The 15,556-nt window shown below is 42.4% G+C and overlaps 1 protein-coding gene and 1 long non-coding RNA gene across 2 annotated transcripts in view; one reads left to right on the top strand and one right to left on the bottom strand.

The window, feature by feature from the left end:
* Positions 1 to 8,230, bottom strand: part of dlgap4a (discs, large homolog-associated protein 4a) — a gene marked incomplete at its 5' end in the record, with an annotated part of 74,748 nt that extends 66,518 nt beyond the window's left edge. The window contains 5 exons of the mRNA XM_080444118.1: positions 664 to 852; positions 1,434 to 1,606; positions 3,301 to 3,661; positions 4,832 to 5,110; positions 7,931 to 8,230. Coding sequence (XP_080300244.1) covers positions 664 to 852; positions 1,434 to 1,606; positions 3,301 to 3,661; positions 4,832 to 5,110; positions 7,931 to 8,230 — 1,302 coding nt within the window. The remainder of the gene's footprint in view (positions 1 to 663; positions 853 to 1,433; positions 1,607 to 3,300; positions 3,662 to 4,831; positions 5,111 to 7,930) is intronic.
* LOC308096711 overlaps positions 1 to 15,556 on the top strand; it is a 776,952-nt gene that overhangs the window by 145,126 nt on the left and 616,270 nt on the right. The gene's annotated exons all lie outside the window — the stretch shown is intronic.

The following is a 15,556-nucleotide window of genomic DNA, read 5'->3' as shown; positions in this document are numbered from 1 at the left end:
TGGCGTCAAATGGCCTATGTAGATGCATATTTTATTTTTGCTGAGTATAATAGGGTTGATTTATAAAAATAAACCTTTTCATATAATAATAAAACAAAAAAAGAGGTCTCATGGGAATGAGTGGTGAGGAGTGACTGATTGAGTACCAGCTGGGATGAGAATGGTGACTGAGTGGTGTCTGAAAGAAATAGTTCACCCCAAAAATTACTTATTTTCTATCAATTACACACCCCATGAAGCCTTGAATTCACAGAGATTCCTTTGTTTTTGACACATTCCTGAGCCAATAATTTGATAACTGGGTGTAGGAGACTCAAGGAGACTCCTATCTCTTACCGGATACATTAGCATCTTTCTGCCGGTAATCAAATGATTGGCTTAGGAATGCGACAAAAAACTAAAAATCTCCATGAATGATTCAAGGCTTCATGGGGTGTGTAATTGATAGAAAATAAGTCATTTTTGGGGTGAATTGCTCCTTAAGCTAAATTCCAATACCCAAAATCTCGCCCACTCGCTCACTCACACTTGGTCACTCCAGCTTGGAGGACTGACAGATACAGAGATCTCCATATACAGTATGGGCATATCAGTCGGATCGGCAGTGAGACGTATAGGGCCGCAGAGCGGCCCCGAATCTTTAGTACAATAAAAAAGACTCACCTGGAGGTAATTGCACGCCAGGTCCTGGTGACAGGACTTGGACTTGAGCAGAGTTCTGTTGACTGTAGCCGAGCCCTTCTGTAGAACCTGTCTGGCCTGGCTGAGGGTCATGCTGGACCAGGACCCCCTCTTCACCAGGGGGTCCTTCTTCCCTGACCGGATCCTGCATTCATCCTCCTTGGAGACCACCTGTGTGTGCATCACAATTATTACATGATATTCACCTGGTCACAATTATTTGTGATAATCACAATTGTCGTGGAAATAGCAGATTTACAAGCTTGCAGCTATTTCAGCAATTTTTTTTAAGTATAAAATGATTAAATGTATAGGTTGTTTTTGTTACTCACCCAGATACTCAACCAGATATTTGGGTTTTTGTCAACAAAATATTCATGACATGAAGCGGTTATTCATAGGTGGGTCCGCAGCCAAATTCATATAATCTTGGAGGTCCTTGACATGAAAAAGTTGGAGCACCCCTGATATTATAGCAACATATTAGGATTTAGAAAAAAGATATGTATTTGGCTGCAGACCCCCATCTAAAAATATTTTGTTCCAGGGAAATTTTTTGTTACAAATGCTCCCTTTAAGAAAATTAATATTCAAATATTTGCAGAAATGTTCAAGAGTAGAAAATAAATAGCAGATCTACAAGCTCATAGCGTGGCACTCGGTGCCGCGCCATGAGCTTGTAGACCTGCTATTTTTGAATAGCCCAAAGTATAAAATAATGGTTAAAGTGGTTACACAGATGCGTTCCCCACCTGCGTAGCCTGACAGGCGAGGAACTTGAGGTCTCCGCTGCTCTTGGAGGTCTTCAGCATGTGGCTGTGAGAGGCAGAGATGGTGTGGTAGCCCTGTGGGAGGAGTCTGGGCGGAGCTTGGCTGTCGGACACCGCCCTGCCCAGGGTCATCATGCTCAAAGGGTTGCGGTAACCTATAGACATGGTGAGGCAAGTTTTATTATTTGTACAGCAACTTCTCAACAACAAGGCAATTCAATGTGCTTTCTACACAAGACATTAAGCAAAGAAAACACATTATAAAAAGGACAGTTGAATTCAGTAAAAAGGTAGAAAATAAGTGAAACACCTATCACCTTAAAGCTGTTAAGTAACTTTGTCCAATCTGTATGGTAGAGTATGCTAATACAATATAACTATACAATCTGTATGATATGTTAATACAATATAACCAAAGAAATCTGGGTGGTTGTATTTGGTCTCCCTGCTCTTCTATTGAGACATTTAGATCCTGTGTTTAGGATGGACACGATCTTTGACACCATCCTGTTTCTGGTTCGACACATTTTCTTGACCTGAAGGTCAAAATTCTAATTCTCCCCAGAGCAAGCAGGCAGGCTTTATTTAGCCTGATTATCAGCCTGAAGCTGCGTGGAGCTTCAGTCTGACATTGGCTGCAGTGTCCGCGATTACTAGGGGGAGGGGATTCAAATTTCCCTAAACCAATCAAGAGATCCACGGATCTGCCTACATCTGACGTCATCGCACAGCTTGTTTTAGCAGATATTCGCTGATTGGCTTGTCGTTAGACCACCCCCACCTACGACTCTGATTTGACAGGTTTTTCTTCGACCGTGAAAAGCCATAGGCTGACATTATGACACCAGACCAAGAGGAGCAGTCCACTCAGAGAGTGGGCGGGGTCTATGGTCTGGAACCAGGCTAGGCTTTATTAGCTCAGTGGTAAAAATGTCAGCAACACAGTGCAACACAGTGCAACACCTTTGAATTCAGTAAAAAGGAAGACAATGGGGTAACAGTTGTTCTACTGCTATGCCACCAGGATGTGGAATGCCCTACCAACAGTCATAAAAAAGTGTGACTCCTTACCCTCCTTCGAAACTGCTCTAAAAGAGCACCTACAGGTGGCTGCAATTTGTAACTGGCCCCTGTAAGTCTAAGCTTATCACCAGAAATCTGTCTTTTTTATTATTACTCGTATATATGATGTTTTGCATATTACTGTATATTAGTGTTTGTCTTTAAATGTCTTGATGAATTGAATACACAGGAACTTAACGGAAACAAGCCCTGGGCTTATTGGGTTATCCTTTTAGCATTATTATGTATAAATCTGTTCCACCGTGCCTTTTGTTTTGCAAACTGTTAATAAAGTATTCAATCGATCAATCAATCAATATTCAAGGCAGAGAGCAAAGAAAAATAAGAGTAAAATTACAGTGCAGAATAATAATTGCAACAATTCTTAATACAATGCTAAAAGGTGTTTTAGTTGTGATTCAACCTATTAAGACCGGGAAAGCATCCGTCATTTCAAAAATAGCAGATATACAAGCTCATATCGCGGCACCGTGTGCCGCGATATGAGCTTGTAGATCTGCTGTTAAAAAAAGAAAACAATCATGTCAAGGGTCCCCAAAATGATTTGTATTTGGCCGCGGACCCCCATCCCATGGAATGTTGTTCCAGGGACCCCCCAGAAGCAAAGATTTGAGCTAAAATCGTTCACTTTAAAAAAATATATATATATATTCAAAGAATTGCACACATTTAAAAATAGCAGATCTACTAGCTCATGAGCTTGTAGATCTGCTATTTTTGAATAGTTAAAAGTTGCAGCGTTCCGGGAAGCGTTTGCCAAACTGACCTACGGCGATGGTTCCGGCCGTGGTGGCGTCCGTGTCCAGGCCCAGGGCGTCGTCCGGGTTCCAGAGCGCCAGCGCGTTGGGCCTGCACTGGGCCCTCTGCTGCTGCTTACTGGGCCCCTCCGTCTTCACGGCCCCCCGGTCTTTACTCTTACTCCTGCCGGTCGGCCTGCCGCCGCCACAGCCACCGCCCCCGTCCTCGTTGCCGCCGCCGCCCCCCGCGGTGCCGCCGCCGCCGCAGCCGCCCACCCCGGCCGTCCGCCCGTTGTTGGCGTTGTTGCCCGTCTCCAGGGACTGGGATTTGGCGAAGAGCTTCTGCACCGAGTGCATGAGGTGGCGGATGCGTCCGGGACTCTCGCTGCGCTGCTCGGACATGAAGCGGTTAATGATAGTTAAAGCTGCACTATGTAACTTCTTCTCTTCTACCCTGGATTTGAACCTGGTTTCCTGCGCTAGTGCTGAAATGATTTTACCATTGAGCTAATAGAGCCTGCCTGCTTGCTCAGGGGATAAATGGAATCTTGACCATCAGGTCAAAATTGGTGTCAGATCCATGTGTGTGAGGTGAGACATGACCTTTGACACCATCGAATGGCTCAATAGAAGAGCTGGGAGATGAAATACAACCACCCTAAATGTATAAGTTATATTGTATGAATATAACATAGAGTTTGGAAAAAATTACATTGTATTCATTTTAAAAAGTTACATAGTGCCGCTTTAACTAAAACGTCTTTTTTTGTAAGAGCTCTATTTTGCAAATATTTTGTGTGAATAAAATGTAATTTTGACCAATCTGTATGGTAGAGTATGTTAATACAATATAACTTATATAATTGAGGTGGTCATATTTGGTCTCCCTGCTCTTCTGTTGAGACATTTAGATCCTGTGTCTAGGTTAGACACGACCTTTGACACGATCCAGTTTTTGATTTGACATGAATTTTGAAACAAATGTTCTCCTCTGAGCAAGTAGTAAAAATGTCACCGCTTGTGCATGCAGGACAAATCCGGGGTAGAACAGTAAAGTTACATAGTGCAGCTTTAACTGAAATAAAAATAGAAATGAGGCTTCACATAAAATACGATAACTAACTGAAACTGTATTGTGTGTTTACAAAACTCAACAAAACTAACTAAAATCATGCCCCTCGTTTTAGTGTTTTGTCAATATCCAATATGTTCTTAAAAGTATTGAAAATAGCCGATCTACACTATTCTTCTCAGAAGAATAGTGAAAATAGCCGATCTACAAGCTCACAACGTGTCGCAAGGCGACGCGTTGTGAGCCCCTGTCTAATAAAAACTCAACCAAAACTCAGCATTTAAAAAATCAAGTAAAACCAAACCAAGAAACCCACTTTAAAAACGAATTAAAACTAAACTTGAAATGGATAAACATGAAGTGAAAACAAAACCAAATTTAAAAACTAATGATAAATATGACTCCACGTTGAGTTTCATATGAAATGAAAAAACTAAAATGCAAAAAATGCTAGACAACTCTATACAAAATGGGCAAACTATGCAGACCTGCTTGGACATGCGCCCCCGGTGGAATTGCAGGGTGCTGAAGCCGTCGCGCTGCAGAGGCAGGTGTCTCTCCAGGTGGTCCAGGAGGTTGGAGGGCAAGCGGTTCATCTTGGCCGCCTGTGCAGAGGAGATGGTGGCCGACCCGCTGGTGATCATGGGCGCTCCGCTCAGACCCTGCAGACCCAGGCCCAGGCCCATGCCCATGGACATGGAGGTGGGCAGCGTGCCCGTCCTGCTGATCTGTCCAGATCCGACCCCACAGCTCTGAGGGCAATCCACCTGGAGGGATGAATGGATGGATGGATGGATGGAAGGAGGAAGGGGTGGATGGATGGAGGGGTAGATAGACATTTAGGCACTCAATCATCTCGCTCCCCCTACCTCTCTGACCTCCTCCTCTATCTTCATGTCTCACATCTCGTTCCCTCAGGTCCAGTGAAGCCAACCTCCTGGTCGTCCCAATGACCAAGCTTCGAACCTGTTTCGTTAAAAAGTTTAGATTAGCAAAACTCTACACTTTTGGAATCTTCAGAGCATGAGGAATCCAAAAAATCCTTGTTTGTATTTGCACAGATACCTGCATGGCCCACCATATTGTTCAATATGGACGACATAAAATATATAGCCTAATTTTATCTTGGATTCTAGACAACCAACCTTAGTTAAATATGTTTCCAGGTCAAGGAGTCCAATACAGACCTCAATTTAGTTATTATATAAAAGCAAGAAAACAAATGTAAATGGAAAATATAGTCTTTATATTTGTGTAGTATCAACACATCATTGACTTTATTACACCACAGGTTTACAGGTGTAAAGAAATGGGTGAAAAACTCCATTGTTTATGACTGTTGTTTTCAAAGAGAAGAAAATAAAAGAAGAGGGGGGGGGGGTCAGGGAGAGCAAGGAGAACAATCTAACAGTAATAGAAAACATGTCAAGGATATACAAATGGCATAAACCAACAGATGGAGGTTAGACATAAGGTGCAAGGTGGTGACACTTTGGTAGGTCTACATTAGCAGCAGGTATGTACATGAGATTAGACATTAAGGTGCAAAAATAGTATTGACGAGTTATATGATTGAACTATATACAATATCTGCTAGATCTATCATTAAGTAATATTCTTTTACAGCTCTTCATCACTGTCTGGGGTGTCATTTTCAACATTACAGGCTGCGTCGTTTTCGCAGTCACTTCCACACAAAGTTCTGTGCAAGCCAAGTTGTGTCTCCTGCATGAACATCTCTGGGTTGTACAATGGGTTTTGCACTGACATCTGACCAACTCTACAATGGCCTGTGATGCAGGAGGAACCTTTGTGGTGGTAGGTAGTATCTCACCATGGCTCCATGTTTGAGTGGGTCAAAAAGACTCTGCCAAATCACAGTGGCTTGGCACCACACCATGGGCACCAACTGTAGGAGGAAACATGCTGCTTTCTGCCAGATGTTTGCAAAACAGATGCCACCTTAGGTCAGGAATGCTTGTTATATGGATGCCCTTTGGGCAGTACATCATACAAAGTTGGCCAATGCATCATTCACCTCCTGTGTTAGGTCCCCTTCCTCTGTTAGTTTCTGTTAGTGGTCAGATGTCAGTGAAAAACCCATTGCACAACCCAGAGAAGTTCATGCAGGAGACACAACTTGGCTTGCACAGAACTTTGTGTGGAAGTGACTGCGAGAAGACGCAGACTGTCTGAAATGCTGAAAATGACACCCCGGACAGTGATGACGAACTGTAAAAGAATATTCCTGAATGATAGATCTAGTAGATATTGTATGTATATAGTTCAATCGTTGATACTGTTTTTGCACCTTAATGTTGTCTCATGTCTACATTAGCAGCAGGTATGTACCTTCTGCTAATGTAGACCTACCAAAGTGTCACCACCTTGCACCTTATGTCTAACCTCATGTACATACTGTTGGTTTATGCCATTTATCCTTGACATGTTTTCTATTACCGCTAGATTGTTCTCCTTGCTCTCCCTGACCCCCCCTCTTCTTTTCTTTTCTTCTCTTTGAAAACAACAGAAACAATGGAGTTTTTCACCCATTTCTTTACACCTGTAAACCTGTAAAGTCAATGAAGTGTTGATACTACACAACTACAAAGACTAAGTTTTACATTTACATTTGTTTTCTTGCTTTTCTATAATCCTGAGAACTAAATTGAGGTCTGTATTGGACTCCTTGGCCTGGAAAACTATGTAATTAAGGTTGGTTGTCCAGAATCCAAGATAGCACAAATTAGGCTATATTTTATGTTGTTCATATTGAACATACAATATGGTGGCCATGCAGGTATCTGTGCAAATGCAAACAAGGATTTTTGGATTCCCCATGCTCTGAAGATTCCAAAAGTGTATAGTTTTGCTAATCTAAAATTTGTAACAAAAGCGTAACTTAGTAAACCTGCATTTCCATGGACATCCCCTAGGAGGCGCTACTGCAAGTCCCTGTGCACACTCCTTTAGGTCTCTATTGGATTCCTTGACCCAGAAAACATAGGATTAGCATATTTAATTAACTTTCTATGTCGTCTAGAAGCCACGGTAGCACAAATTATATATTTTATGGCGGCCATTGTTTATGTCCAATATGGCGGACATGCAGGTGTCTGTGCAAATGCAAACATAGATTTTTGTTCTGAAGATTAATTTTTTTTATAGTTTTGCTAATCTCCACACATTTTGAACGAAAGTATGTTTGACTAGTATCACCCCAAAATAATTCCCCGCGATCAAGGTCATCATAATTTTAGGGCCTACCCAATAAAACCCTTAATGCGGTGTAGTTTAGCTTATAGGAATAGTTAGTTTGGTATATCCATCTTTTATTCCAACTTAGTGAGAATAAACTAGTACTTATACTCGATTCAGCATTTAAATGGGGATTGGGGAAATTAACAGGGGAACCAAAACAAAGCGGTGCCGAAAAACCGGAACCAGCAACCGGAACCACCATATATATATATTTTTTGTTTGTTTTTAGTAGGCGTGGTCTAGACCGGATCACACGGGCCAGTTTGGAACGAATACCGGGCTTTCCTCCGAGGTGGAAACTGTGGTGACGCGAGGTTAACACCAACCTGGTCTTGTTGGGAGGTGAAGTGGAGGCGGGGGAAGGTGGAGCTGTTGGAGACCTGGCCGAACGGCCCGCTGAGCAGACAGTCGGGGGGAAGCGGGGCGACCGGGCTGCTGGGGCCGTAGTGGTGGAGGCGGGGGTCCAGCGTAGCGTAGTGGTTCATGCTGGGGCTCAGCAGGAAGGAGCCGCGGGGGTCCGAGGAGGTCAGGGAGCACAGGGAGGGCTTCTGGGGGCCTCCTCTTACACCCGTGGGCTCACAGGAGTCAGACAGGTGGCGGCTGCGGTTGGCGCCCAAGCCTTTCATGGTGGCTGATGAGGAGGGAGGGAAGCAGTGTTGATTTCGTCGACTAAAACTATGACGAAAAACGTTCGTCAACTACCTTTTTTCACTGACGAAAAATAAATGAAAACTAAGCTACGATGACTAAAACTAAGACTAAATATATTGACAATTATGTCATCAAATAAAAACGAAAAGACTAAAATGTTAGTGAGGGACTAGTGGATCCAGTAGAACTAAAAGACAAGTCATTTTATGTTTGGTTGTGCTCAGGTGTTACGCTATGAAAAAAGCAGATCTACAAGCTCACAACGCGTCGCAGCGCGAAGCGTTGTGAGCTTGTAGATCGGCTATTTTCAGCATGCAACCAAGTGTTAAATCAGCCATTACAACGCCATCAAGGCACCGCCAAAATACATTTTAGTCGACTATAATCTTATGATATTTAGTCGACGAAACTAGACAAAAACTAAAACATTTCAGATGACTAAAATAGGACTAAAACTTAATGGAATTTTATTCAAAAGTCTATAAAAAAATGCTGTCAAAATCAACACTGGAGGGAAGATAACAGGCTGATAACATGGAGGACATGAGACAGTGTCCTCTGCCCAATAAGCTGCTATGCACCCTGACAGACACTAGGAAGAGCAGCAGAGCAGCACAGGGACGACACACATGGGAATGTGGGATGGAAGTTATCTCTTCCGCCAATGCAAATTCCAACAGTGGTGTAAAGTAACTAAGTACATGTACAATTTTGAGGTAGTTTTACTTTACCTGAGTATTTCCAATGTTCTGTACTTTTATATACTCCACTACATCTCAGAGACAAATATTGTACTTTTACCCCACTACTATTATTTGACTACTTTAGTTACTATTGTAGATTTTGATTACAAAACTTACATTACCCACTTCAGCCCTATATACATTTCAGCCAAATAGCAGATCTACAAGCTCACAATGCGTCGCATCGCGACGCATTGTGAGCTTGCAGATCTGCTATTTTCTAAAGATTTTATACATTTTAGACATAAGATGAAACAGGAAATTCAGGAAATTCTGCATAATGAGTACTTCTACTTTTGGTACTTTAAGTCATTTTGTTTTACCAATACTTTTGTACCTGTAGGGTGCTGCACCTTAGGGTGCTGCCGTTAGCGCATGGTGATGATGATGACGGTCAGAGAGGGTCTGCAGCGTGGACCGTGAAGGACTCATCCTGGAATGAAAGACACAAAAATGCATCCTTAATGTTGTGTTGATTTGAGTTTAGGGTATGCAACGCCATCAAGGGGAGACAGGGAGACCCCGTTACTGAAATTGTTGATATCAGATTGACCTTCTAGCTGTGAGGCCACAGCGCTACCGACTGCGCCGTGCCCCAAAATAGAGCTATTTGACACTTATTTTAACAAAAAAAAAAGTGTGAAATAGCACCACCTTTAAACAAGACAGGGTTTATTAACAGCGTGGCTTCCTTATGGATATCGGACTTCATATGGCCATTCTATATATCTCTGTGTCCGGCAGGAACCAACTAACTCCAAAATGTTCATTTTTCAGGAAATGAAAAAAAAAGAAACAAAAATGGAGTTAGGAGGTTTTGTTCATCATTGATAAGAACAGCTGAATGGACCTCCAAGCTCACAATGAGGTTAGAGGTCAAAAGGGGGTGGAGCCTGGAGTCAGCAAAACCAGCTAACTCCACCCCCCTTTGCTGGAGTTTGTTGGTTAAGCAGAAAGTATGAGGATCCAATGGAGTTAGCTGGTTTTGTCAGAAGCACTTTTTAATACTTTTCATTGTTTCAATATATTTTTTTTACCAACACACAGACGTAAAGGGTGTTCAATAGCACTTATTTATGAAAAAAAAAGCTAAAATGGAGTTAGCTGGTTCCTGCCGGACAGCAACGATATGATATCAGTTATCTACTGTGTGATGTATGGTATATGACTCCACATGTTGGCCATGGTTCCACATGATCCGACAGCAGTCTTCTATTATGAGATTAACATTCATAAATATTTCAAAACATATCCACAATTATGTAAAAAGAAAAGAGACTCGTCCTACATCAGTGAAACAGCCATTCAGCATACAGCCACACGATGTGGGAGAGTTCAACAAATCAATTTAACCACATGAACCCTAGCATCCCTATATGGCCATGACATAATATGTGAACATTCCCCCCCGGAATTAGCCGATCTAGCCTACAAGGTAGAAACCAAATGAACCCTCAACGGGTCCATTTGGTTCCATTTGTACACTCTCAGAGTTATGGGGCTCCTTGAAATAAAAAAAAAGTTTGAGAACAAACTGCTTTAGAGTTTACAGTCCAGACGGAACTTTCTCTATGCCCTTGGAATCGCTAAGTAGCTCAGCAGCTTGGCAAAAAAAAAAGAAAGAACACATCTAAAGCCTTTCCCACAGAGAAGTGAGAACGGTGCACCATCAGCACTGATGCAGATAACAGGCTGATAACATGGAGGACATGAGACAGTGTCCTCTGCCAATGAACTGCTGCTATGCATCCTGACAGCCACTAGGTGGAGCAGCAGAGCAGCACAGGGACGACACACATGGGAATGGGATAGAAGTTATCTTCCGCCAATGCAAATTCCAATAGGCTCTATATGCACAGCAGCCATATAGGAAATACAGTGGGCCTCTTCCTTACTTCCTTCACTGCTCTTGCCACTTATACTGGGGAAAACTGGGGGAAACAGCCTTTTGTTTTAGTGCCCCAACCACTTGGAATGACCTACAGCTTAAAAGTAAGATCTGTTCCCCCATAACATACGGTCAATTTAAATCTTTGATTGCAGACCTACCCACAAGTGTCTGCAACTGCATTTAAATGTGTGGTGTATCACACGATAGGCAGGGGAACATTTCTGTTTTTGTTTTGTTTCTGTTTTGTTTTTGTTTTATCATTGATATGAATATTGATGTGAAAATGTACTGTGATGTATCTCGAGGACACTGCAAATGAGGGAAACCTCAATGTCCTTCGAGAATAAATAAAGGTTTGAAATGAAATGAAATACTAGGTGCTGTTCCGTGTAGCACAGCGGTTCTCAAACCTTTTATTTGCAAGGACCCCCATAACTCTGAGAGTGTACAATTGGAACCAAATGGACCCTTACGGGTTGGGTTCCCTTCAAGGAACCATGAGGGTCCCTGGAACACACTTTGAGACCCACTGGTGTAACAGAGTGTTTCCAGTGAGCCAACACCCTGACTCTGTTTGAACAGAATGGAACAGAGCCTTCATTAGTGTCATGACACCTGTGAAGGAAGTAAGGAAGAGATGCGTTCATTGAAATGTTATGATATTTAGTCAACTTAATTTATTCAAATGACTATGACAAAAACCAAATAAAAACTGTGCTGTCAAAATCAACACTGGTTCCCATGGGAACAGAGGCAGTCATAGTGTTTGCATACAAGCTATATGATAAACCTCGCTCTCTCTCGCTCGCTCGCTCGCTCGCACGCACGCACGCACGCACGCACGCACGTACGCACACACACAAACACACACACACACACACACACACACACACACACACACACACACACACACACACACACACACACACACACACACACACACTACCTCCGCTCTCCCCCGCTCTATATCGTTTTTGTCAGGTGGAAACCTCATTACTGTATGTCCAAAACTAACTAAAGCATCCAAAATAGCAGATCTGCAAGCTCAAAACGCTTCGCTGCGTTTCGAGCTTGCAGATCTGCTATTTTTGATGACGCTGTAGTATGATCAAGTCTGGCGTTAATTTACGAAAAACCACAAAAAAATGGCTTGCAACAGAGGTTTAATGAACGAAACAAGCTTGAAGCCATGATGCAGCAGTAGGGAAAGCAGACATACAACATGAGATTCAGTAATAATGCATGGGAGAACAATGTGTGAGAGCAGAGAGAATACAAAAATAGGAATGCAGAATTTACATTATGTTGACTCAGTCAGTCTCGTTGTCAGACTATAAGTCTATTTATTTTATTTCTTTGTATCCTTATCTCTCTACTCTTCAGTGCCGGCATGGATAGAGTCAAGGCCGGCTGGGAATCGAAGGGGTTGCTGCTTAATTAAAAATTAACCCTTAAAATGTTTTTTCAAAACATTTCAGATCAACAAGCTCATAGCGTGTTTTTTTTTTTTTTTAATAGCCAAAGTATCAAATATGGTTAAAGTGGTTAAAATGATTGTGCTAAAATCTAAAACGACACAGATGCTTTTCCGGATTGACACACACTAACAGGCCCCCGCCCCCCCCCCCTCAGCAATTTAACCTCTTCCAGGTACCTCGATGAACTTTAAAGGAGCATTACACCCCTGGAAGAACTTGCAGTCACTCAATGTTAATCATATATATATTAATGATCTATTATAATATAGTAGATAACAGTAGCAAAATTTCAAATTTGCACCCTATGGCCAGAAAAATATAGAAGTCTTGGATGACTGGGGTTTGGCTGCATTACTACAATGACCACAATGCTTTGGGGCACTGCACTTCCTTGTGGGGAGGAGGCTGCGTGGGGGCGTGGTCTACGTTGTAACTTTCCCCTCCCAGTTCTCACTACAACAACATCAACAAACACATAGCCAGATTCCATTCCCCAAAGCTCGGTCACTCGCTCACTCTCCTCGCTTCCTCCACTCGCGCCTAAGCCCCGCCCCTGCGAGGAGCCGAGGATTATTTGTGAGGACGAGTGGTCGAGTGGTTGCCGTCAAAGGATCGGACTGCACTGGGTCCGTCATTTCAAAGCGACAGAAAATTCCGCGATCACTTATGACGTCTCAAACAGCTGGACCAGAGCCGTGGATGAAAATATACATGCATAGAATAATATGCAGGTATAGAATAATACATAATATAAGAATAGACAATTCATCAATGTGGATGGCCACATTGTTATCTTTATAGTTAACATTTTGTGCAAAGCCATTTATTCCTGAAATAGTGAACGAAGCGCCAGGATGATTAAACATTTATGAATTAAATCCTGACCCGTCCCTCTTTTTGCTCGTACAGTCCCCAGACCCCCCACCCCCCGCAGCAGTCCCGCACGGCACTGCTGCGTATAACAGCCACCGTATATTACAGAGTATGTCTGACTCTGAATTACATCATTCATGCAGGGTGGCCATACGTCCTCTTTTACCCGGACATATATTCTTTTGGGGGGCTGTCTGGGGGGGGTTTATAAAATCCTTCAAATGTCCGGGGTTTTTAGAGTTTGGGTGATATCCTCCCCACTTCTGGGACGAAGAAAAAAGAAAAAAACTCAGACGATTTTGTGATTTTGCTTGATATTGTTTGATAGCGAAATAAATCATGACTGATAGACATGAAAGAAGACCCTTCACAGCAAATACAGAATTTTAAAATGTAAGAATCGGTTCAGAATTGAATGAGTACGGCTATAGTTAAATAGCGTAAAGTGTCCTCTTTTTGGGGAATTCAGAATATAGTCACCCTATATTCAGTCTATATATAAATACAATACATTATTTTAAACATAATCTTTGTCACAGTAATTTATAGTAGTCCATGCACTGCATTGAGATGAGGCATGCACGGAGAGAAATTAACTATCAGCTTTTGAGACAGTATAAGTGTGCACAATATATTACAATGTATATAATTGTATTATACTTTATATCATACAAAGCAATAAAGCCAGTGGCTTGATGCGTCTTTTCAGTTAATTTACACTGTGTGTGGGTGGTGTGTGTGTGTGTGTGTGTGTGTGTGTGTGTGTGTGTGTGTGTGTGTGTGTGTGTGTGTGTGTGTGTGAGATGGGCAACGAGTGATCGGCGGGGGCGAGGGGGGGGCAGCCGGTGTTTTCGGGGCATGGTTTCGGGTTTCAAGCAGTGTGTGTGTGGCCACATGTGGAGGAGGACCATGTATACGTCACGGGAGAAGGGAAAAAACAAAAAAAACGTCTACACGTGATGCGGAAGTCTGCCGCGGAGGAGCTGTGGAGAGTGGTCGAGCCTACACTTGATGTACACTCGCTAAATGCGGAAGTAGAGAGCCTCCTCGGCTCCTCCACTCGACTCCACTCGCCTCCTCCATGAAGCAACTGAGTAATTGGAATTTAGCACATCCGGTTTGGAGTCGGAGTGACCGAGTGGGAGTGAGCGAGTGGCCGAGATTTTCGGGTTTGGAATCAGCACATTGCATTGGCCAGTGTTGCCATGTCTGCTTATTATAAGCGGCTGGTTTCTAAAATGTAGTTGATATTTGGGCTCGTTTCCAAATGTTTTGATTGTTGTTTAAACCAGTGGTTCTCAAACATGTTCATGTACTTTTCCACGGACCCTCATCTGTGCACTGCGCGCCAACATATTTGCCAGGGAGACCCTACCAAAAATGTGTTGTTAAAATGTTTAAAGAATATTCCACATTTTGCACTTTTTTCCCCTCAAGATTTTTTGGAAAATAGCAGATCTACAAGCTCACACTGCGTCACATCGTTACGCGTTGTGAGCTTGTAGATCGGCAATTTTCAAATAGCCCATGTCTAGGTTTCAAGTGCTCTTGGCACAGGTATTTTATTTTGGGCTTGTTTTCATATACCTGGTTGCTTATTTCTCTCACAAGATCTGGCAACACTGAATGTTACGTTCCAACTTTTCCGACTTTTTTGTCTACCTTTGGATCACAAAACATGACATCGAAGCCATGTTCTTTCTTGGATCACGTGAAATACCCATTGCAAGTTTGCTATACCAGGATGTCAGTCCCATCATCACCGTGTCTTTGTTGCGCCAGCAAGCCAAGGTGAAACTATTAGTCTTGGCTGCTGTTGTATTGTGTTCTGTATTGATTTGATTGTATCTTATAGTAAACTAAATATATCATGTATAAATTAGCATAGTAACACTAAACGTGTGTGTCTGTGTGCGCGCGCGCACGTGCATCAAATGTTTTTCTACATTCCATCCCACCATGTAGATAGTCCGGTGCTGGTGACGTGACGTCCATCTTCTACTTGGGAGTCGGGACATCCATGGAGATGCAGCATAGTAGTCAACAATATAATAATAAAACAAAACGTTTCATACTCATGTCATGTGTGTCTCCTTATTTCTGAGAGCATAATGTTTCACTGTCATTTCCAGTTATATTCTTTGGACTAAACTTATAGAAAACATGGGCATTACTTTAGAATGACATGCTAATGTTCAAATACTCTTGTCATACACACAGCCTAATCGTTTTTTTCCTCTTTTTTCAAATGAGACCGTTTCATGCTTTCAATTGGTGTATATGGATAATATTAGGTTTTACTATAGCCTATTGTAT

This window comes from Gymnoscopelus braueri, assembly GCF_963280865.1.
Source record: "Gymnoscopelus braueri genome assembly, chromosome: 12".
Classification (NCBI taxonomy): Eukaryota; Metazoa; Chordata; class Actinopteri; order Myctophiformes; family Myctophidae; genus Gymnoscopelus; species Gymnoscopelus braueri.
Note: the sequence above shows the minus strand (reverse complement) of the source record. Positions and strands in the feature narration are given on the sequence as shown.